Source organism: Vidua macroura, chromosome 1 (assembly GCF_024509145.1).
Source record: "Vidua macroura isolate BioBank_ID:100142 chromosome 1, ASM2450914v1, whole genome shotgun sequence".
NCBI lineage: Eukaryota > Metazoa > Chordata > Aves > Passeriformes > Viduidae > Vidua > Vidua macroura.
Genome location: NC_071571.1, coordinates 19,447,492 through 19,469,939, shown reverse-complemented (window position 1 = coordinate 19,469,939; position 22,448 = coordinate 19,447,492). Strand labels below are relative to the sequence as shown.

The 22,448-nt window shown below is 36.3% G+C and overlaps 1 protein-coding gene across 1 annotated transcript in view; it reads left to right on the top strand.

Annotated features, from left to right (window-relative positions):
• The window catches only part of MALRD1 (MAM and LDL receptor class A domain containing 1), a 232,787-nt gene extending 211,977 nt beyond the window's left edge, over window positions 1-20,810 (top strand). The window contains exons 36-40 of the mRNA XM_053999538.1: window positions 9,261-9,337; window positions 9,430-9,520; window positions 17,874-17,949; window positions 19,609-19,665; window positions 20,392-20,810. Of these exons, the coding sequence (XP_053855513.1) occupies window positions 9,261-9,337; window positions 9,430-9,520; window positions 17,874-17,949; window positions 19,609-19,665; window positions 20,392-20,493 (403 nt within the window). The 3' untranslated portion in view covers window positions 20,494-20,810. The remainder of the gene's footprint in view (window positions 1-9,260; window positions 9,338-9,429; window positions 9,521-17,873; window positions 17,950-19,608; window positions 19,666-20,391) is intronic.
• The last annotated feature ends 1,638 nt before the right edge of the window (window positions 20,811-22,448 follow it).

Here is a 22,448-nt window from a genome sequence, read left to right as displayed (position 1 = left end):
GAGAACCCTATCTGTTCTATCACAGCATAGTAAATTAAGCAAAAAGCTTTTTTTCTGTGAAATGAACAGGTCTCTTCTATAATTTATTGCATTATTTCCTAATCTTGCTTAAATGTGAAATCAGTGCTGGTTTTGAAAGAAAAATAATTTTGCTACCAGCTGTCAATACAGCTGCACAGCCAGACTTTCTGTCAGGTCACTCCTTAATCTCTTTTCAGCCCTCTAAATGTTGCAGCTAAGGTCTATATTTGAGACACAGACATGTAAAACATGTTCCCTAGAGGTTTTGTTTCTCTATCTCTTTCTCTTCTTGCCCTCCTTATATTCTTCCCTTACTTGGAGTGTTCTTCAAGAGCAAATCAAAGATCAGTTCCAAATGCACATTCCACAAAGAGCAAAAGGGAAGGAGGGAAAGAATAGAAGAGAAACATTAGAGGGTCAAAGAAAGAAAGGCATGTAATATTGGACAAAAAGAAAAAAAGAAGGAAGAATGAACTGGGAAACAAGATGGATAGGCAGGCTGGCATGAAGGACTGCATCTTTTCTGTCAGCTGATTTAAGCTAAAGGTGTATCTCTTGTGTGAATTTTCTTACTTTTTAGGTTCTACTGTAATGATACAGATATCTTGGGTAGCTTCTCTTCATATGGCAAATGGTAATGGGCAGTGCTTTAATCTCCAAGGTTCCTTAGAACAAGAGAAGGTGCAGATTAGTCACTTTTCTCACTGGTGAAGTGCTCTACATACTAAGAACATCGCTTGCAGTACTTGCACCAAACTTCCCTCAGCAGACAGGGTGCCATCCCAGAGCTCACAGTATGCCATATTTTGTTTCTAGTTCACAAAATGACTAAGCCTGGTTTAACCACGGTTAAAATTATAAGACTATTTTATTGACAAACTCATGTATTCTGAGGGTCACTTTTTTTGCAAAGCACAGCCCTAGAAGCAGTGGGCTGTAACTCAGGACTCAGCTGTAGTTTGGACTCTTACCTCCAGTCATCAGTGATTAATGTACCTACTACATTATTTCAAGTTTTTTCTTTCTCTGTTGTGTGGATGTCTCACATCAGCATCAGTTAGAATTAAACAACATGCTTGCTGGTGGCTTGACCTTTAAGTAAAGTAGGTTGAAATACTATTTTTTTCCTAGAGAAAATTTAATTTTAAAAATAACTTTTTTTTTTCTTCTTTAAGAAATCTTAAGTCTTTAAATTTGTTTATTATCTAGCTAAGTGAATAGGCATTTACCTGCTGAATTTAGCACAAAATTATTTTTTCAGTACCAGGAGTAGCTTCACAATTTGTCCCACGGGAGCTTTTAACTCAGTGATATAGTAATGAAAAATCTGTTATCAGAAAACTATTATTTAAGAAGTGGGAAAAGCTAGCATAAAAAGGAGTGCAACTGTTTAAATGTCGGATTTCAGGTCTGGCCATCTGCTGTGAACATGTACTTCTGCTTCTTTGCTCTAGCTGAATAAATCTGTGCCATAAAACACAGTGCATGTCTCATACCAACCTTCAATTAATTCTGCTGGGGCCTATTTCATCAAACACTAAAGGCACAAAAGCAAATGACACAGCAAATAATTTCCATATAAGTCTGCATTTCCTTATGATAGGATAAAACACCCTGAAAAAAACTGTCATGCATTATCAGGCACTGGTCTGAAGCAGAAAGAATTTATGGAAACAATAAAGTAATTTGTTTTTCAGGTCAGTGTAATTCTCATCAGGATAACTTCAAAATTTTACTTTGTTCTGAGGTGTTTAGGTTAGGAGCCAGAAAGAAATCAGGCAGATCAGACAAGTTTCAGATACTGACAGAATTTCTTTAAAATTTAAATTCAAATTCTCCATTAAATATAAGCCTTTTCATGTATCAACTACTTTCTGTGAAGAAGTATTTGCTCTGAAATTTTCCAACCTCTCTGTTCACAATGACAGGCATTAGAGAAAGAATTTATCCTTCCCCATGTAATAAAGGGTTTGCCTGTGCCTAACAGGAAATCATCCACAAGCTGTCCATGACACAAATCTCACCATCATGCTCTTATTCTAAAACCAGAAGTTGCTTATTTACTGTTTCAACATTTCACAACAAAGATTAAGGTTTTGTTCCTCTTGCCTAGCTGTGAAAAAGCTAAATGTACCTATTTAGTCAGAATTATTCATTGTGACACTGTTACAGACAATGGTAAAGATCCCAATGAGGATTGGTCTCTTTATTTCACATAGTCTGTTTGTCCAAACTGTCTCTAGGTACCTCCCTTTTCAAATGCTTAATGTTAGAAGAATTAAGTCCCCCTCTAAACCTTTAAACTGGTTACCATAGTTTCATTGTATATCTCTATGAAAAGCAATTAGATACACTGACCTCGTTCTTCCTTATAACAGTTCTACTATTCAACTCAGGCTGTAATTAGAACCTCTCATTGTGGTTATAAGAGCAATGAGTAATCAGTGTGTCATGCTAGGAACCTGGGAGTAGCTCCCAGCACACACTGGAGAAAAGATGCATATAAAAGATAATGATGCCAATATATGAATTTACTTCCAAATTGCCATCAGTTATCACATTGGGCTCCTCAATCTCTAAAGAGTTTCATTCTCTGATTAAAGGAGCTCTCTCTACTACATATCACTAAGTTCTTGGCTTTTAAGACTTGCTGTGGGGCAAGGACTCCCTCAGGTCAGCTAACAACTATGTGACAAATAGGTCCCTTATTATTAGTTTAAGATGTATTTCCTTTCAGTTTGATTGAATGTTCTAGAAGATAGACAGCAACACAAGATTTTTCTTCCATTTACCATATATCATTTTGTTTACCTTCAGCATATCTGCTCCCACTCACCTTCTGTGTAAATTAAATCTGATCTTTTCAGACTCTGCCATATGACTTTAATCGCCATAATCTCAAAAGTCTTCTATCTTACTCATTATGCATACTGCTTGCTTTTATGATACAAAGTGAGCCATTACTTTCCTTGAATAATCTATGAGGATGCATAGATCTTTTCTCAGAGTACTTATAATTTTTTTAGAATCTGTTTATACCTTGTATTGCTCTTCTTCATGTTGATTCATTTGCCGCTTATGAATCTTAACAGTTTTCAGAATAGAAGCCATACCTGCATCCTCAAATTCCAGGCCTTTGTTACCATACACAGTCACACTATATAATTCTATTCAGAAGTTTAGTCAGCTTTCTTTTATGACCATTTATGGGGAGATGGGGAGCTCCTGTTCCTCTCCTGGTCCTTGCTTTTCTAGTGGGAGTTTACAGCATCTGAGGATCTTTGGTGTATGTGTGCAAAAGGATAACTACTTTGCTGAAGTAGAGTTTGCTTCTCCTTCATAATGGAATGAAGAGTTGCTGTTTCCATCAAGAGTCTAGTGAAGCTTCATTTGCACAATATTGGTTGCAAAGACTAGTAAGCAGAGAAACTTCTACACTGATATAGCAAAGAGATGTAAGGTCTGTTTTCCACAAGAAGCTAGTTATGGTTTTGGTGGGTTTTTTCCCATTGTATCATCCAACATCACTTCTGGAGCAGCCTGCACTGCTATACAGCAGCTGTCCAGCATGTAGGCATACATGGCACGGCTCCCAGACAATGTCAGCACTCATGTGTAATGTTCCCCATGTAATGTATTATAAACAGCAAATGCATCAGAAACATGGCAATGGCAAATCTGAGCTCACACAGAAGGTACTGGCTCACTGCATTGGAGCAGATTCATAAGAACATTCTCTAAAGGATATTGCAATGTGTACAGTCATGTTCAGAAGAATATGTAGCTACACTCATGCACATATTACTGCCTTAATCTATATACTATTAATACCATGTACACTGAATAGTTGGCTGAATTACTTTTGGTCATTCTGAACGTGCACAAGGCGTAACAGATTAGATCTTCTGTGTAACAAATATTTCAGATAAAAATAGGAAAAGGAGGTGTGCTTTGATATTCTGAAATGAAGCAGTGTATAAGCCAGACATGTTCTTGTAAATTAAAAATGCCCTGACTGAACATCAAAAACAACAGACACTTTGTCTGGTTTTTATTTTTCATTCCGAGTGAGATGAGCCACAACAGCAGGCACAGGATGCAGCAACACAGGCAATATTAAGTTCTTTCCTCTGCATTGCCAATATATATGGGGAATAATGAGTTGGAAATCCTGGAAGCAAATCTGAAGGGTTAACATTCTCCCTTCCAGGGTGAGTTTTCTGTAAGAACTTGCTAATAGCAGAAGACGTTTTGTCAGGCAGGGTAGAGTAGGATGTGCACTAGGATGGAAGTATTCAAGTGCTATTTCATCTATCTTTCTCTGTTGCTCCTTCTGTTGTTTCAGCTAGGAGGAGTTTCCTGTCTAAAAGGATTGAAATGGCTATATGTGTATTTCAGATAAGCTTAAGACTTGTATAAAATGTGGTGCTGCTAATTAGACAAGATGTCATTAGTCCAAGGAAATTAATTGTACATAAATAATGTGGAATTTCGGCTTCATGGCTCAAGAGATAAATTCAGTCCTTTCAGAATTGTCCGTCTTAAAAATAAAATAGCAGAAGAGGATTATTAAGGAAGCTCTTCAAAATTCCCATTGCCCTGCTAGTGAAGATTTAACACAGAGCCCAGAAGACATGGTTGATCTGTAATCCTTAAGGTCCTTATACCACAACAGCACTGGCGTATCCCTGGCTGCTCTCATCAGAGAGAAAAGTAATTGTGACTTTGAAGAAGCAATTTATCAGCCTCCCAGAAGTACAGTCCATGCTCAGCAGTGGATAGGTAGTTAAGAGTGTTCTCCTTCATTATCTGGACTTCAAGGGAGTCATCTCTTGGGTGCATGCAAAGGCTGCTCTGACCTGGTGCTGCTAGATTTATCAAAGTTCACTTCAGGACTGATTGTCTCAAGGATTGCACACTACTAAGGTGAAGTTTGACTGGATTTCCTATAAAGATGCCTGGTATTATTACTGTTATTCACTGATACAATTTTGCAGTAACAGTCAAATGAAGAAGTCTGAGGGTTGAGACTGTTTTTTTTTTCAAAAGCATAGGATTGTTTATTCTGTGCCCTCAGTACAAACACCTAGGGAAAACCTCATCTATCTGCTCAAAATCACTGTAATCTAATACCATGATTGTCCTTGCCACCTTTTTTCCCCAATATTTTTTTTTATTCCTCAATAAAAAGAGGGACTCTTCCAGTTTTTTATCAATTGCCTAGTACTTCATGCATTGGGTAGAGTGTGAAGCCTACAGGAAATGTCACTAGATGAGAAGAACATCATTTCAACACCCACACAACAACACAGCTGCAAAGGACTTCACAGGCAGAAGGCTGTGGAGAGTCAGACTCAGAGAAAGGGGTACATGTATCTTTCTGTTCTGCATTTTGTCATGTAAGTTTTGCATAGCTTTTAAACAACTAGTTTGATTGGTTGGTTATTGCCTGCAATAGTTTCTGGAACTTATTAAATATAAAATAATATATAGTGGTATAGCATTTTCAAATCCGTAAAATATTTTCATTCTGCGTTTCTTAGCAAAACCTCCAACTATCCTATAGAAGACCATACCTAAAATATTTGTTTGTTTTGAAAGTACCCCTCAGCTTTCTAATACAGTGAAATAGCTGGAGTAGTTTGAAAAAAACTATTTATATTTTATTTACCTTCATGGCCTAGAACTGTTATCTTCTCTTCTTCTCTAATCAAAGTTATTGGCAGATATTGGTGCCAGAGATCTCATTCTATCCTTTCCTCTCAAGTTACAGAGTGATTTCTCCACCACCGCTATCACTGTAGTCAGCTAGAGTTTCTAGAGATGATAGATATAAAAGGAACAAAATCTTGCAAGACATGCATGAAACAAGATTGTTTTGAATATTTAAGACAAGTTTCCCTCTATTCTGGGAACAGAAAAGCTTGGCTTCATTAAAAGCCAGAGGCAATGTTTGTATCAGCTGAGAGCCAAGGGTATTAATGAGCAATTTTCCCAAGTTTTTCTTGGAGCCTCATTGAAAGTTGCAGACTTCTAAACTAGCTGTAACTCTTACTTTCTCGTCTTTTTTTTTTTTTTAACTTGAGAAGATGGAATTTTGTTAGTAATGGAAAAAAAAAATCTTATAAAGGGTTGAATAAATCTCCAAATTATAACCCAGATTTTTCTGACGGTCTTGTGTTTTACCACAGTGGCAGAGACAATGGCTAAGATTCCCTATCACAGTTAGAAAATAACAAACAAATTAATGTGTGAAGATACATGTGGGAGCACTTAACCAACTTATATACTCACTCTTCAATTTTTTTGTTGTTTAGCACTCCTTTTCCATCCTGGTCTTTAAGGATTAGCTATATTGTTTTTACTGTCTTCATCTTTTTTGCCTTCAGTCCTCCCTCTCCCTATAAAATAGTCCCCATGCTTCATGCTTTACAACGTTAACCCCATCTATTTGATTTTGTACTTGTCCTTATAAATTACCAAGTTCCAGAGATATTATCTTTGCTCTACCTTTATCCATTTTTACCCTTTTTTTATTTTCCCCAGCCAGTGTCAGTGACACTTATGGTAACAACCTAGATGGACACAGTAGAAAATTATTTCACTGGCCAAAATTACACCTTGATAGTCTGACATCAGATTCCTAATGGTATGTGTCATGTAGCATTCAGAGATTTGAAGAGGAATGAATGGCTAAGCCAAGGGAGTTAGTATTGATCATAAAACCTGTGTGTATAGGAAGATAAACTTAAAGATGCTTAACTTTTTTACCTACAATTCAAACCTTGCATGAATATGTGGAAATGCTCCATCAATAAAGGGAAACACAGCATATGAAGATATATTTAGATACTTCTTTGTAGTAGAATTTTCCTACAGTCCTACCAGTACACACACCTGCTTTATGAGAACTACCTCTTTGCAGCTCTGAGGTGAATTATGTCCTGGTGCCTCCAAACCAGCAAATGGCACCTCTCCTTGCCACTCTGAGTAGTGCTTATGCACAGCTGCAAATCTGTTTTCTTATTCTTTCTTTTACAGCCAAGTAAGTTCTGCAATGACAAAAAAAGAGGCCAATTTTGGTTAAAAGCATATCTAGTTCAATAGATTATCTGGCAAACAGGGAAAAAGGAAATTATACAATTGAGAGCAATCAGAAAATTCTTTCAATGAGTGATTACCAGCAGATTGCAATGTTTCTACATGGATCCACAGAGCTTGATGTCAGCCCAGGTGCAATTTGACACTTTTATAAGATCATCAGTCTGCATAAAAGAGCATCTTATGAATAACATGATTTTTTGTAGTACACTGAAGAAGAAGGAGGATTGAAGGTATTTTCAGTCACTAAATACAATAGGTCTCCAACTCAGCCAGAGATGTCAGCTGAAATTATATCATTTTTTCTTTAGAGTTAGCATGTCAGAATATGCCACCGGCTCTAATTTCTAAAGCTAGGATTCATTAGTATATCAATTAGTAACCTTGAATAAGGTAACCCTTTAACCACAGAAAACCCATCCATGGTGTAAATGGGTTAAATAAAATCTCTCTCTGCCCACTGTATTCAAGTAGAGCTGGTACTTCCCTTCTGGCATAGTCTCTGCCCAGAATTTTTTAATCATACACTGAATTGCAATAAATCATGCATCAGTCTCTTTTGGTCTTTGGTGAAGTCATCTTCCTGTCGTGTCTGAAACTGGGATATCAATCTGGTTTCTGACATGCCCTGATCCTTTAAGGATTCCAGTTTTCATTGCAGCTACAGATTCTTGCTGCTCCTGTCACCCCACCCTTCCTCTTCCTACATCCAGCACTCTTAAGTCATTTTCTGGGAAAATGAAGTATTCCTGTCCCTCTGAAATGCCTGGTTAACTCAGTGTGCAGCTGCTAGGGTAAGGCATGTGGGCAAAACCTTGTGCTAAACTATGGCAAATAGCATGAAGTCCTCTCTCACATGTTCAAATTAAAGAACATTACTATAAAGATTTAATTGTGTACATGTAAGGTTTCATACTATATATTTAAGGAGAAGAAATTACAATTTCAAATTTACGTCTTAAAAAATGTTGACTATGGAAAAAAATCGCAATGTTAGAGTTAGAAAGCATCTCAATATGCATTCAGCCCACATTAATAGTTTATGAAACTATAAAAAAAGAAAACATAGGTGAAATGAATTTTCCATACATTTGACAATAGTAGGACTGAAACTGGACTACTACCATCACTTCTTTCTGATACTCCCTTCTAAAAAATTTTGAAATTTATGAAGCTCATAAACCACCAGCCATGCATATAATTGGAAAGCTGGTAGAAGTCATTCCATCACTACACTCAGGATGGGGTTCAAACACCATGTGGGGTGCCTGAAATTAAGATGTCAGTATGTGTCCATCTCCCAGAAAACCCTTTATGCTGCAGCCATTTTGAGATTCCCCAAATTGCATGTGTCTCAGCAAAGGCAGCTGACCCTCACCTAGGTGTCCCGGGTTCCTTAGTTCTGATGGAGACAGAAAACCACAATAAAAGCAAGTAGACAAAAACTTAATTGATGCAAATTAAAGTGACAAATGATACAGACCTTTTTGTTGAATGGGATTAACCATTAAGCAACAAGTGTAAATCAATACATCAAAGGTTGTGTCAGATATTTTATATTTTGGTCACTTCAAATCAAGACTGAATTTTACCAAACAGAAATCTTGGAATAATTTTACATGGCTGCAGTCAAGTATAGCTTTGGTTTTGACAAGGTATTTGTTGGAGAGGTATCATTAAAAAAAAAAAAAAAAAAAAAAAAAAAAAAAAAAAAAGAAAAGAAAAACAAGAGAGGCAAATTAGGGGATGAGAGAAAAATGTCTTTCTCATATTCTAATCGTGTGTCTTTCTCTATATTAGGGTCCCAGTCCCTCAACTCAGAAATGTATTTTACCCTCACATGGGGGATACATGGAAATTCATCAGATTTCCTTTGCTGTGAGAAACAATATCATGTCATTATGGAAAAGGAAGCCAATTCGAGTCTTTGAACTTAGTTTTATTTTTTTATCTCTTCTTACTTTGTTTTGTGTATCTCTCACTTAAATTCCATTATATTAACTTTGATGCTGCTTTTTGTGATTCCTGGATAAGCTTTAGTCACTGGCAAAAGTGCTCAAAACTTTGGTATTTCCTCTACGCTCATCGCTGTTTATGATCCTTTCTCCTCCCTTCAAAAATTCTTGTTTTATTCACAGATGTGAAAAAGGATGGAAAGGAAACCGTTGCCACATAAGTGCTAAGCCTCTTCAGCCTCCAAATCGCCAACAAAACGGTAGGTCTGTAAAAAGAAAGTAATATCTTTCAATTCATTCTTTGAGACTTTCATTTTACTTACTTCTGTCTTTGATTGCTTTGATTTTGCAGATATTTGGATTGGATTGGGTATCGGTTTCTTACTGATTAAAATTACAGCTGCTGCCTTGTATTTTCTTTTGAAGAAGAAAGTGCCAGAAACGTAAGTAAAACTTTTATTTTGCATATAGCAGACACAAATGTGGCACAGAGCAATGGCCAACTGCCCAGGCTCATTGGTTTCAGCTTTTGAATCTCCCCACAGTCTGTCTTCATATGAAACACTAAGCAGAAAACGTAACTTTGCAACAAAAGCTGACCTTAGTGGACCCCAGTCTGGAAACAATGGGCAATGGCTTGCTTGCCTAGAATGTTTTGATTGTGGCATTTTATGAGTATTCTTAAATTATAAAATTTAGAGGGTTTTAGGATTTGCCTTCAACTGACATTTCAGTATTTCACAGATATATTTACAAGTCCTTACTGTCATCCCTGTGATAATCTCTGCTTTTTCTCTCCTCCCTAACTGTTTATTTTACTCTAACCTCCGTATTGCTTCTCTGCTTATCTCTCAACTTATTCTGCTAGATCCTTCTCCACCAGCAAGTACCTAGCACTGTCCCTTCCTCCCTTTCAGCAATTCCTGTTGCACATTTCCTTGTCCATTTTTGTGTTGTTAGATTTTCTTTGCCCTTCATTTTCTTCTCCAGAATTCATTTCAAAGCTGTCTCTTTTCCTTTAAACTTGTTCTCTACTATAGACTTTCCTCTCTTTGGGGATGTTGTTATCTCCCAAAGTATCTACTAAACTGTGCAGACTCCTGTCCTGACATTATTGCTGCTGACATGTCTCCTATATCTGCATGCTCCCCTGGCAGGTAGAGCTGTCTATGGACGCAGAACAAAATGTTGAAGCAGAAACCCTTATTGGTTGTGCTTCTGTTAATTGAGTGTATAGCTTCACCTGCTTTCCTTACATCTCCTTCCTCTTCTTTAAAGCAGGAATAACATTTCCTTATCTGATTTCATGGGGCTTTAAGATTTAATTCATTCACATTAATACAACCTGCTAAGGCACACATATAGAAAAGAACTTCGGAAGTGCAAGATTACTTGTATTGGAAGAGCTGCTGCATATTTTTTTTGTGATTTCTATAATTATCCATGAAAAAAAGAGTTTAATTTCTCAAAAAATGTTTGATGGTTTTTTTATTTTAAAAATATTGTTGTTTCTTACACTACTTCTGTGCTCTCACTCAACACTCCCTCTACATTTTTCTTTCATAAATGTCTACTCAAAGGTTACTGCACAGCCATTCACATCTCTTTTACCCATAAATCTAAATTTAAGGAATATTTTTTGTGTTCTTGTAATTACTTACGCTAAAAAAAAAAAAAAAAAAAAAAAAAAAAAAAAAAGTAGTCTTTTTTGTACCCTGTTGCAATGTGATGCTATGGTCCTATTATGTATAAAACGGGGGTGAATGAGGATCTTAGTATGGCTCTAAGAGTATACCACAACCCTGATATGCAGAGAATCAGAGCTGTGAAAGAGAGGATTAGACAAGCTTACAAAACAAAGCTTATTGGTCTTGATTGATTTCATTAAAGCTTCCAGAAAGGTAAGCTATGATGATGGAAATTTTTGGGACTACCAAATTTTGTCTATTAGAAACTGAGATTGTCAAATCATTTTACCCACGCTCCAAACAAAATTTTTTATTTTCCTTGTTTTTAATCACAGTCGACTTAACATGTAAGTTAAAATGTTTTATAGGCATCTTGCTAAGAAATAATCCGGCTAATAAATGGCAATTTGTTTGAAATTGTGAAAACAATGAAATCTGAAACTTTGAATTTGAGAAAATAAGCTCACCCAGGCTCTTCCTCTTCAACTACCTAGTGCCTACCATGATTTGGTATACAAAAATCACAAGTGGAAACATAGTAGTAAATTAAGGCAAGTTATTCCTAAACTGCTTAATCAGTAATCAGAAGTGATTAGTCAAAATGCAGCCAATGTTAACATACTGAAGTTCGGATCTTTAGGATAAGGCTTTATAATAAGAAGTGACTTGTGTTTGCATAAGTCCGTAAAATGCACAATGTGACAGCACCACACAGAGGTGTGAGATTTTACTCCTGTTTTTTTTTAAGGGATTTGATGAATAAGAGGATTTTACTGGCACATAAATTATACTTTCCTGCAGTTAATTTTCACTTGTGTCTGCTTTTAGCCTCCTGAGCCATTTTGTTTTCTTAAAGTCATTAGGCACTAGAGTCACTCTAGGGAAGCTTTCACATGCTTGAGGCCATATTTACTACCTTTTGATAAATTCTTTTGCCAGATATTTTTATGTAATTTCTGTTAGTGTCCCCTTGCTTTACTGTATAGACCCACCCATGCAGGCACTGGCAGACGGTTCTCCAGAGGCACATTAGGAGTTGTAGGTGATACCTCCCATGATATCTTGAAATGTTGTGTAGGTCCATCTAAGTCTCAAGGCAAATAGTATAGGGATATGCACAAGAGGTAGAGAAGCTTAAGAGTCCAACAGAACTAATTTTTTTTCATCAGAAAACCAGGTAGGAGGCAGTAGGGGTAGGCTGGGTACCCCTCAGGTGATTGCCAGCTAGAAATTTGTCACTAACAGCAGTGAGAACTTAAGTCACATTTGTCCCTCTTCTTCTTCTCTGGAAACATTAATAGTGCCTTAACCCTTCCTTTCAACCCTTTTCTATCTCCTTCTCCTTTTCAACCCAGAATGAATGTCCCGTTTCCCCTTTTCTATGTCCTTCTCCTTTTCTGAATTTAATTTCTGATCTGCAGGCTCTAAACACTCCTGTTACTGAGTGGGAGTTACTGGAAGTCATCATGTAAGTTTAATTCCTAATGGACAAAAGCAGCTTTACATGGCTTGGCAGCCGCATACTTCATTACCATGACAGCATTCAGATATGTCAGATACTTCCCAGTCCCCAGCTGGGGATATGTGAAACTTTTGTACAGCAGCCCCAAATCAGAGAAGCTTGTGAGTTTCTATCATTCCTGTTTGCACTATAGAGATGATGTTCCCTAATCCAGAAGGGAAGGCTGCCAGTTGCTCCACTCTATCAGTGCCATCTGTCCTCATTGACCAAATAGAAGCAAAGCTTCATTTTAGCTTCCATTTTTTTGCAGCTGCCTTCTAATGCTTCATTGTAATTTGAAACATGAGAGTATGAAAAGTGAGTGTCTTTCTGTCCAGCCATGCTATGCCTTTTTACTATTGCCTCCAAATCAGTCAATGTCCCTGGATAATTTCAGTTTGTTTCTTTCCTGTTCCTGAACTGTGCCATCTGTTGCAAGGCCAATGTAACCACAGCTATTATCAGCCCTGTCAATTTTAATGAACACAGAACATCAAATTTTCCAAAGTATATAACAATGTATCTTGCCACACAAGTGAAAGAGTGAAAAACTGAGGTGTTATGAGAAAGCATTTTAAAATTATAGAAAATCATGTGAAGAAAGGGCCCACAGAGGCCATTTTTCATCCTGCCACATCACAGACTCAATTGTATCACTCCTGAGTTCACATTTAAAAACTTCTAGCAACATGAATTTGATGGCATCCTCGGGCTATATTGGTACCTTGGGTAGAAAGAAATTTGCTGTTAGAAAGTTATTTTCCAACTGCTGATATGTCTGTTTATCATTTAACTTCATTCCTATTCACCATGGACAATAACAGATCACTCCCTTCCTCCTTGCAGAAAGCTTTTTCTGTTCTTGAAGGCAGTTGTCATGCCTCCTTACAGGCTGCTTTCTTCAGGGTAAACAAGCTCAGTGCTTTTGTCTTTCTCTATAGTTAAGGTTTACTTAAAATTATGATGATTTCCAGTTTCTGTTGTCAGGCTTTCTGCAATTAGACCATACCCTTCTGGAGGTCTGGTGTGAAGGAATGGGTAGTGTATTCCGAGGGAAGCTCTCCAAACAGATCTGAGGGGCTGCCAGAGGTCATTGCTGGCTGTCCCTCTGTTCCTATATCCCAAAGAGATAAACAGAATGACAGTATAATGACATTTAGTGAATCGTTTTCAGCTTGTGAACTGGAACAGAGACAGATACAGTTCATGTATAATGGGAGAAAAATGTTCAGTTTTATGGGAAAAAGTAAACCAAAATTTGGAAGCACTAGCCATAAATGTTGTTTGGGAATTTTTGTACTAGTCTAATGCTGCTATCCAAATCCATTCATTCTTCTGTAGAGTACTGTTGTTATGAAGGATGAGTGCTATAGTCAGAAGTTTTCCATTTTTCTGAAATGTTCATCTGATGATCACCGACTGCACAGAAACACGAGGAAACACACTGAAGCACAGCCAGTCTCTGTAGCTGTAGCCTTCAAGATCACAAAGATGAAAGTTGCAAAGGAGTGATTTAATAAAAGAAAAATTACTTCCCCAAAGTGTCTCAAAAGGTACAAAGTACCTTTTAGTTACTTAGGAAACCCATACAGCATATTAACAGATGAATCAAACATCCAAGTGACCTGTACATTATTTTAGATGCAGCTTTTGGAAAGTCTTCTCTCCTTGCATCATTCCTCCTATTTCTTTTATGGGATGTGCAAAATGTAGCCTACTTCAGCAAACCTAAATTTAGTTGAAAAGATTTTAAACATGCTTTGGAAATTAAGATCTTGAGTTTTAGTTTCTGTTAAGAACTGCAGCTTTAGCACACCTATAAAAAGTCTTTTAAGGGATTATTTTAATTAGTAGCTTAATTGTAACTAAATCTTTGGTCGACCAAGACTTTGTCATTGTTGTTATGGATCAGACAATAAGCATTCCTCCAGTATTGTATTTCCTAAGAATCTGTGTTCTATATGAAAGATTTTTTTTTCTTTTAAAGGTATATTGAAAAGCACAAAATTATGAGCTCTTGCATCCAAAAAATGAAATCTAGATACTTTAATTTTCCATTAACAAGAATGCTGTTACTCAGCAGTCTGTTTATACACTGATGGGTATTTTGTGGAGCATAAAATTCTTCCTGTCTTTGTGAAATTGTAGTGGAGAAACCTCTGACAAGGCAGTAGTTCTTGCTACTAAAGAATGCAGATGAGCTTAGTAAGGCTATGCCTAATGTTACCTCAACCTAAGATGATTAATTCTCTCCTTTCCTATTGTGGTATTTCTGGTTATATTAGAAAACCCAGTTCTCTCTAAACTACCTTACACATATTTGAGTATTTTTTTACTTTTTTTTTAACTATTTTTAAACTTTTTTTACTGCAGTTACTACCTCATCCAATTGACAGATTACAGCACTTATGTAAGCATGTGATTAAATTTTCTCTTACAAATTATTTAAGGCCTTTTAAGTAATTTGAAAATACTTTAGAAATTTTAAGGCTATCTACTGGTATCCCTTAGAAAGAATTGCTTGCTGCATTCACAAACAGGGGTAACCATATATTAGTTTATAAAAACATATTCATATGTATGCATCTATGTGTTTATATATGGTGTATGTATGTGTAGCCTAAGTTACATAAGGTAGTATATTCAAGGTGACTTTTGAATTTTGACAAAAATGTTCATGAGAACAGGAGAGAAATTGAGAAAGTTCATTTTCCATCTAAGTTTCTGGTGCATAAATTCAAGCAGTGCCCATATTTTGGGCCATAAAATTCCCATTATCCCTAAGATTCAGTGACCAATACATATGCTTTTCATGATTCAGATCTAGAGTGGGAGAACACCTGAAATCTGCTGGACTCAATTTTATTGCTTAAGACATAGACAGGACCAATTTCAGCACTAAGCACAGCAACCAAAAACACGTTGAAGAACTTGGCCAGCACTCTGTTTGGCACCCACAGTTTGGCCCAGTATCCTTCTGGTTAGTTCTCCTCCTTACAGAGAAAGCTGGAGATCTGTGTTCAGCACCCTCCTGCCCTCAGGACAGACCTAAGTACTCAGCATGTTCTTGCCCAAATAAGCTGTGTGTATGTCTTGCACAAGCTGGTCAAGTTTAATGGAGTGATGAAAGAGAATCAGACCAATCCCTATCCTTACCATTTGCTACTGGCACAGCAAGGGTGGTTCACACTGAGAATTGTGTGACCTGTGTTGCCCTTTGGAAGTGTCTTGACTGACTCTAAGGAGAAGTGATTTGCTTAATTCTGTATCATGCTTTTAGGCCATACACTTGGTTTGTGATGTCTAAATGAGGCACCAAAATTAAGGCATGCAAGTCTGGTCCTTTGGGCACTAGTTTAGAAGCAGAGCCAAACTCCTTAAAATCTCATCTGAGTTTGCTTCTGGCCTTCGATTTTGTGAGCCATGCTTTCATTTTAGAGTAAAAAATAAATTTTGTACACATTTTCTGGACTTCATTCAGGACGATCGGATGCAAATATACACTTGGTAAGCATATAAATAATTTGTCATTGCTTCACTAAGCAAACTAAATTAATCAGAATATCATGATTTATTACAGTTAATATTCGATCAAATGAAAAAATTAACAGGTTCAAATATTCAGCTCTCCCCATTGTTGTGTCAGGTAATCATAATAAATTATGAGACTGGCGTTAGAAGCAATTACTTTCTGACAGTCTTGTGAAAAATTTTATGAAGACATGTCTGGTTTGGTCTAAAATCCAAACTTAGTTTCTTGCACTGATTTAATTCATAAGGTAGAATATTTCTGTGCCTTACTTGTGTCTTCCTCCCAAGTAGCCATTCTGGTTTTGGCTCCTTGCAACAGAAACCATTCAATGTGTCTCCTCTGTGGTTCCCACTGAGGAACAACTTCCCTTCCCAACATCTCTATGGGCTGTGCTCGTGTCCTCTCTGTCCTGCCTACCCCAGTAACACAGAGCCTGTCTAGCACATTCTAGGGTGACACGGCTTCAACCAGTTGTAGGAGCAGCTTTGGAACAGACACACTTTATAATGCAACAAAATTTATTTCTCCATCATCAAGATTGATGGGAAGCTTCAGGGAAAATTTTTGTCTTAGAATGCTGTACATGCAGATTTCTAGCCACACAAACTTTGGATAAAACCCAAAAAAACTAAATGCATCACTTCAGAAGCAAAGATTAGCTTCTGCTTCATTCTTCAGTAATTTTAACTAATACCTCTGTTGCTTTTTATGTAGTATTGGCACAGATTTGATGATTCTGGGCCTCTCACTACAACAAAGACATTGAGGTGCTGGAGAGAGTCCAGAGCAACAAAGCTGGTAAAGGGTCTAGAGATTAAGTCCTTTGAAGAGCAACTGAGGGAGCAGGAAGTGTTTTGCCTGAAAAGAGAAAAGGAGGGCTGACCTTACTGCTCTCTATAACTACCTGAGGTAGGAGGTTGTGGCCAGGTGGGGGTGAGTCCCTTCTCTGAGGAACAAGTGACAGGACAAGAGGACATGGCCTTAAGCTGTGCTAGGGGACTTCAGGCTGGACGTCAGGAAGAATTCCTTCACCAAAAGGGTTGTTGAGCCTTGGAACAGAGTGCCAATGGAGATGGAGTCACCAAACCTGGAGGTGGAAGGGGCTGGACATGGCACTTAGTCCAGCACAAGGTGGTGATCAGTCAAAAGTTGGACTCAGCGATCTTGGAGTTCTCTTCCTACATAAATGGAGTCCATGATTCTGTGATTTCAAGCAACGTGGAATATTAACAACTAGTCATCTATATGGGAAAAAAATTAGATATAGGCAGCATGTTCCATGCCCATTCTGCTTTTGCAGAATAAATATGATTAACTGCACAGGTCATAAGTGCTTCCAGAAAGAAATGGGACATGGGAAGACCTCTATCTCTTGATAGCATACCTTTAAACCTCCAGATGAGGTAATGGACATGAGATCTATAAATAGCAATATTTGTCCTAATAACCTAAATTGTTTAAGGCATTATGTTAATTAATGAAAAATTTGCATTTCAATACCTCAAGTGATTATTCCTGGTTTTCTAGCAAAAGGTATGGGTAGCTTGTATAGCTTTAAAACTGATGCTGATGATTTTGACCCAAAATGCAAGTTCTTTCCCAATTAATTGGAAGAGTGGAGTACTTATAATAATTAAAAGAGCACTACAGTGCTCTTGAACTTGGAGCCTAAGACTATGTTAATTATGGAATTGTCAGTGTGATAGCAAAACATAGGAAGAATATGATCTCATCACATGCAAAGAAATTATAGGAATGCAGCTTTTGAGGTAATCTCATGTTTTATGTAATGTATAGCATTATACCTGCATTTTATAAATACTAAATAGTTCTGTGCACATCCAGAAGTATATATAATTTAGAAGAAACAGATGAAAAATTATTATTTTAACCTAGACATTATTTATCCAGAATGTTGGTTTAATTTCATTAATTTCAGAAGAGCTCAGTTGTAAATATATTTAGCTACCTCTTTTTTGGACTCAATTCTTTTGAACTTTAATCTGTTTGGTTCTTTGATGACCTGTATGATATGATATTTTTTGTTCCTTTTTTTCTTGGTTTGACTTCCCAAGGAAAGTGCAAGTAACTGCTATTTCTTCATTTGCCAATCCATTGTACAAAGACCTTAATTCATCTGGGAAAGTAAAGGTAAGCTGCCTCTATATGTTCAGAAAAACGTGAGGTAGTCCTCAAATAGTTTTCCATTAAAAGAATGCAATCCCTGAGTGAATGGTATTTAATAAAAGAAGTGAGAATTAAAAATTGACTCAATATTCAGATCAGTTCCAGTGCATTTTCAAAACATAGTAATAGTTGAAATCAGCTCAGTTTTGACAACATCTCAGTGTTTATTATTATCAGGACTATAGGCTGATAATTTGGAGGAAAAAAAGTGTTTTGGATTAAATATTTACCCACATATAGATAAGAATTAACTCACTGGGACTCGTCTCCTTTTGTATCTGGAAATTAAACAAACAAAAAAAAACCCAAGAAAAACCATCCAACAAAGCAAACACACAACAAAAGAAACATGTCAACAACAATAAAACCACAAAATGCATGATTCCGCAACCAAGTTGCCTTTGCACACTCATTTAACTTGAATAAAAAAGTTTTTAGTCCTCCCCAGTACCTTAAATGTACATCACAATTCTCATCACTGTAAAATTCACCTTGACACTAAACAAGCAATTGGCCACACATTTCCCTAGTACCATTTGCTGATCAGAATTAAGAGACTGATAGAATAACAAAGAAATTTTTGAATAAAATATGTATATAAAAGTGCACATATTGCAGAAAAATAATTAAAGGCAAGATTTAATTATCAAATTAGAATGGTAACTAAAATTCATATCTTATATTTAACAAGAAATAAATTATTTAATTAAAATGCAGGTATCTCTGATATTTTGTTTATAATTGAAAATAATATAGACAAAGAACCTTGGAATAAAAAGGAAAAAAGCAAAAAAAAATTTAACTATCCTTCCTGCCCTCATTTTGATACTACACTTATTAGCATTGAAAGAGCCAGGCTTGATTTGAAATAGAAAATAAAACTTCCTTGTCCTTTGCACAGTCAATAATAAAGATTCCACGGCACCTTTGAATAAGATTAACTATGACATGCCATTTACTTTCTGTAAAAAGGTCCTTATACCTGATTTTAGAGACATAAGATCAAATGAATTCACTTATAGGTTAGAGTTTGTGAGAGCTCCAAGTTGGAAATATTCCCATCACAATCATGTCCAATTCATCAGGACATTTTTATTGTAGTTAAAATAGATTCGTGACAGGCTTCATTTAATAGCAAGTTGAAAAACAGAAGCACAGAGTCAGGAGAGACATTTTCATGGAAGACAGCCCCAGGCATTGTGATTGAAGTCCAGCCATGTACCAGAACTTCCTCTATTTTCTCTAAGACTGGGAAAATACATGTTTACACTTATTCTTTTTAAAAGAAAACAGGCATTATGAGTTTTCTCAAAGTCTGGTGAGACTTAAATCTGAATGGTGTATTATCAATCAAAAGAGATGACAAAATGTGTGCAAAAGCTCTTGTCTCCAGCTGAATACTCATCAGTTATGCCCTTGTGGGAGTCTCTGAGCTTCATAAAGAACAGTTCTGAACCTTCCTGAACACTAAAATCATGTGGGCTTAGCATAGCTCTACTCTTGCTCATGATACTGCCTCGTAATTTTGGTTCCATAGCGTGTGTTACCCAGGCACCACATGGCAGAATATATTACTTTCAGCTCACTAAAAATATTCTGAAGCAGTTTGTTTTCTTTTTATAGTCTCCTAGGTATCCTATCTCATCTGCTGTTCAAATCAGTGTTTCTCCATGGCATGAGGTATGTAATAATATATTTCTAGGATGCACGTTGGACTAGTAAAGGAAATTAATTTGCAGAGGAAAGGGGAAAATGTCACTTAAAGTCAATGGTTTACTGCTACTTGTACTGTTAGCACCTCTGGAAATCTGAGAGAGATGACCAGGGCTGAACTGGTTGGCAAGGACCTCATAATAACAATTCTAGTAGTGTTGCTCTTCATATCTACTTGTTACACCATACACTAATTCAGAAAGTTTCAGTCTGGGCAGATGCTGAAGAAAATGTTTAGAATGACTGAAATCCTTACCTGAAGGGTTCATATTATCTATTTTCTCATACATTTTTCAATCTAGGAAATTATAAACATTTCCTTGAATAAAAGGAAATTACAATATAATGTACCAAAATTAGTGACCCACTGCAATTACACTATTGTACACAGATTGCCTAAAATAATATTAAATGTATATTGGAGCAAGGGCTCTGGAGACAAGGGGAAAAAAGGTGGAAACAGATGCAGAAGTAGGTTAAATTACTTGATCAAGTACATGTGGTAGGTAATTGCTCTGGTGGAACTATGCTAACTTTATCCAGCTGAAAGTCTGGTCTAAAAATGTTTCAAGATTTTATAGTTCTCTTTCAAATGTTACTTCCATAATGAATCTATAGCCATTTATATGTGCATTTTAAGAAAATAATATAATCACTTGGATTTTAAATTTCATTCTATCTTTTTTCTTTTAGTATCCATTTAATGAAAATGTGAATGATACTTCTTTTCCAAATCCTCTCTATCGTGTAGCAGCAGAAGACATGGAGAAATTATGTAGCTCCTTGAAAACTTAAACACAATGCAGGATCAATAGTGATTGTAACTCTTTGCCTAAAGATTTGTTATAAAATCTGGAAGTGTGTCATGATACTGTAGTATTTGCAATATGAATTAATAACTCATCACAGAATAACTCTTATTAAAACAATTACATTCAGAAAGTAAACTTATATTAAAAATGGAATCCATACATAAGTAAACTATAATTATATATAGTCTTCTGTCATTCCTGTTGGTGCTGAAAGAGATTGATAATTATAACTATGAATTCATTTTACATTCATACAGTTCAAATTCCAGTATGTTAATAAAATGTTTAATCCAATCCAGATTCTTTATGCTTGGGAATCATATTTTTATGTCCATTATTTGAGAAATTATAACTTAAATATTTCTGTAATTTTGCATTGGAAAGGGATTTTAACTGACTCATTTAGTGTTCCAAGATGCAGAAGCAAAAGAAAAGCCTTTATAAAATTGGAAACATATCAAACTAAATCAAGAGTGGTCATGAATCATATATTTGAATATTGGCTCAGCATGTGATTTATCTATGTGACACACCAGTATATACACTTATTTTTAAAAAATATTTTCATTATTAACCTTGATAGTTGTATCTGACCAAATTTCCCTCCGGTCAGCTCTACAGTTCTGTAGTTCTGACCACAGTGCTCCTGATAAATTTAGCTTAGTGGTTGACAGAGGGTGGAAACTGGCATGTTCAGGAAACCATATTTCTGCTGAATAGGTTGGCCTCCCACACAGCTAAAACTTATGCCAGCCCATGCCTCCATGAGAAAGATATTGGGGAAGAATTCTGGAGTGCCTTGTGATTTCAGTTGTCATCCTCTGTGGTACCAGGCACAGCTCGTAGCAGTGTTTACACTTTAAATAACCTGACAAAATGTCATCTTCCATAATACCCACTTGCTTTACACAATCGTCATTTTTAGCTTGAAGGCTTAAGTGTTCCTGCTGTGCTTGTGTTTTTCCCTTTACTGCATTTCTACAGCCTGCTTAATTTTAAACCCATTGGCAAGTCTGAAAGTTACTAAACTCCTACAAATTGCATAACAACAGACATCTGCAGTGTAGATGGTATCTCTGTTAATACCTTTATTCAGGGAAAGCAGAATTGCTTGACATTTATTAGACTTTTGAGACTCCAGACTGAAAAGCATACTGGTGCCTGCCTTCATTCCATCATGCACAGGGCTTCTTGGTTTGGGTTTGGTGTTTTGTTTTCTTTCATTTTTTCTTCATAGAATAACCATAACCTGTATCTTTCTATATATCTATGCAGCTTTCTACCTGGGGCCACAAAACTATTTTTTAACTTTTTTTTTTTTTTTTGTCTGACTGGCATGTTGTTTCATGGGTACTAGGAATAGCAAGGCGTGCTGTTTGCCCATCATTGTCCCCATACCTTTCCAGCAATATGCTCATAAGTGCCTCTCTGCTGCACTCATATACACACTTACCTTAATGCCATCTAGTTGAAAGTTACCAAATGTTATTCATTAAGGTTTTAAATAAGAAAATGTGATGACACATGCTGTTTTCTTTTTGAAACAAGTTTAGTGTGACTGAAACATAGAATTTTTTAATTAAACTTGTACCTGTTAGGTTGAGACACAGAGAACATATTTGGTTCTGGAAAGTGCCAAGTGTCTCCAGCTCCTGAACACTGGTATTTTGATTAATCTCTGTAAGATGATTGATCTCTGTGTTATAAACAGGCATTGAACATCCTTACATGGTCAAGCCAATGTACTCAAATTCTCTGTTTATTCTGCAATAGACTAGCACTACTTGCAGAATTTCATTAAACACTAAAATGCTGCTTATGCTATAGTTCTTAAATCTCCATTCATTGTGTCATGTTATGTGTATCTGTAAAAAATTGCAGTAATGAAAAGGATAAAATTAACAATGGAAGAATTTTATCACATTCTCCCTTATGAAA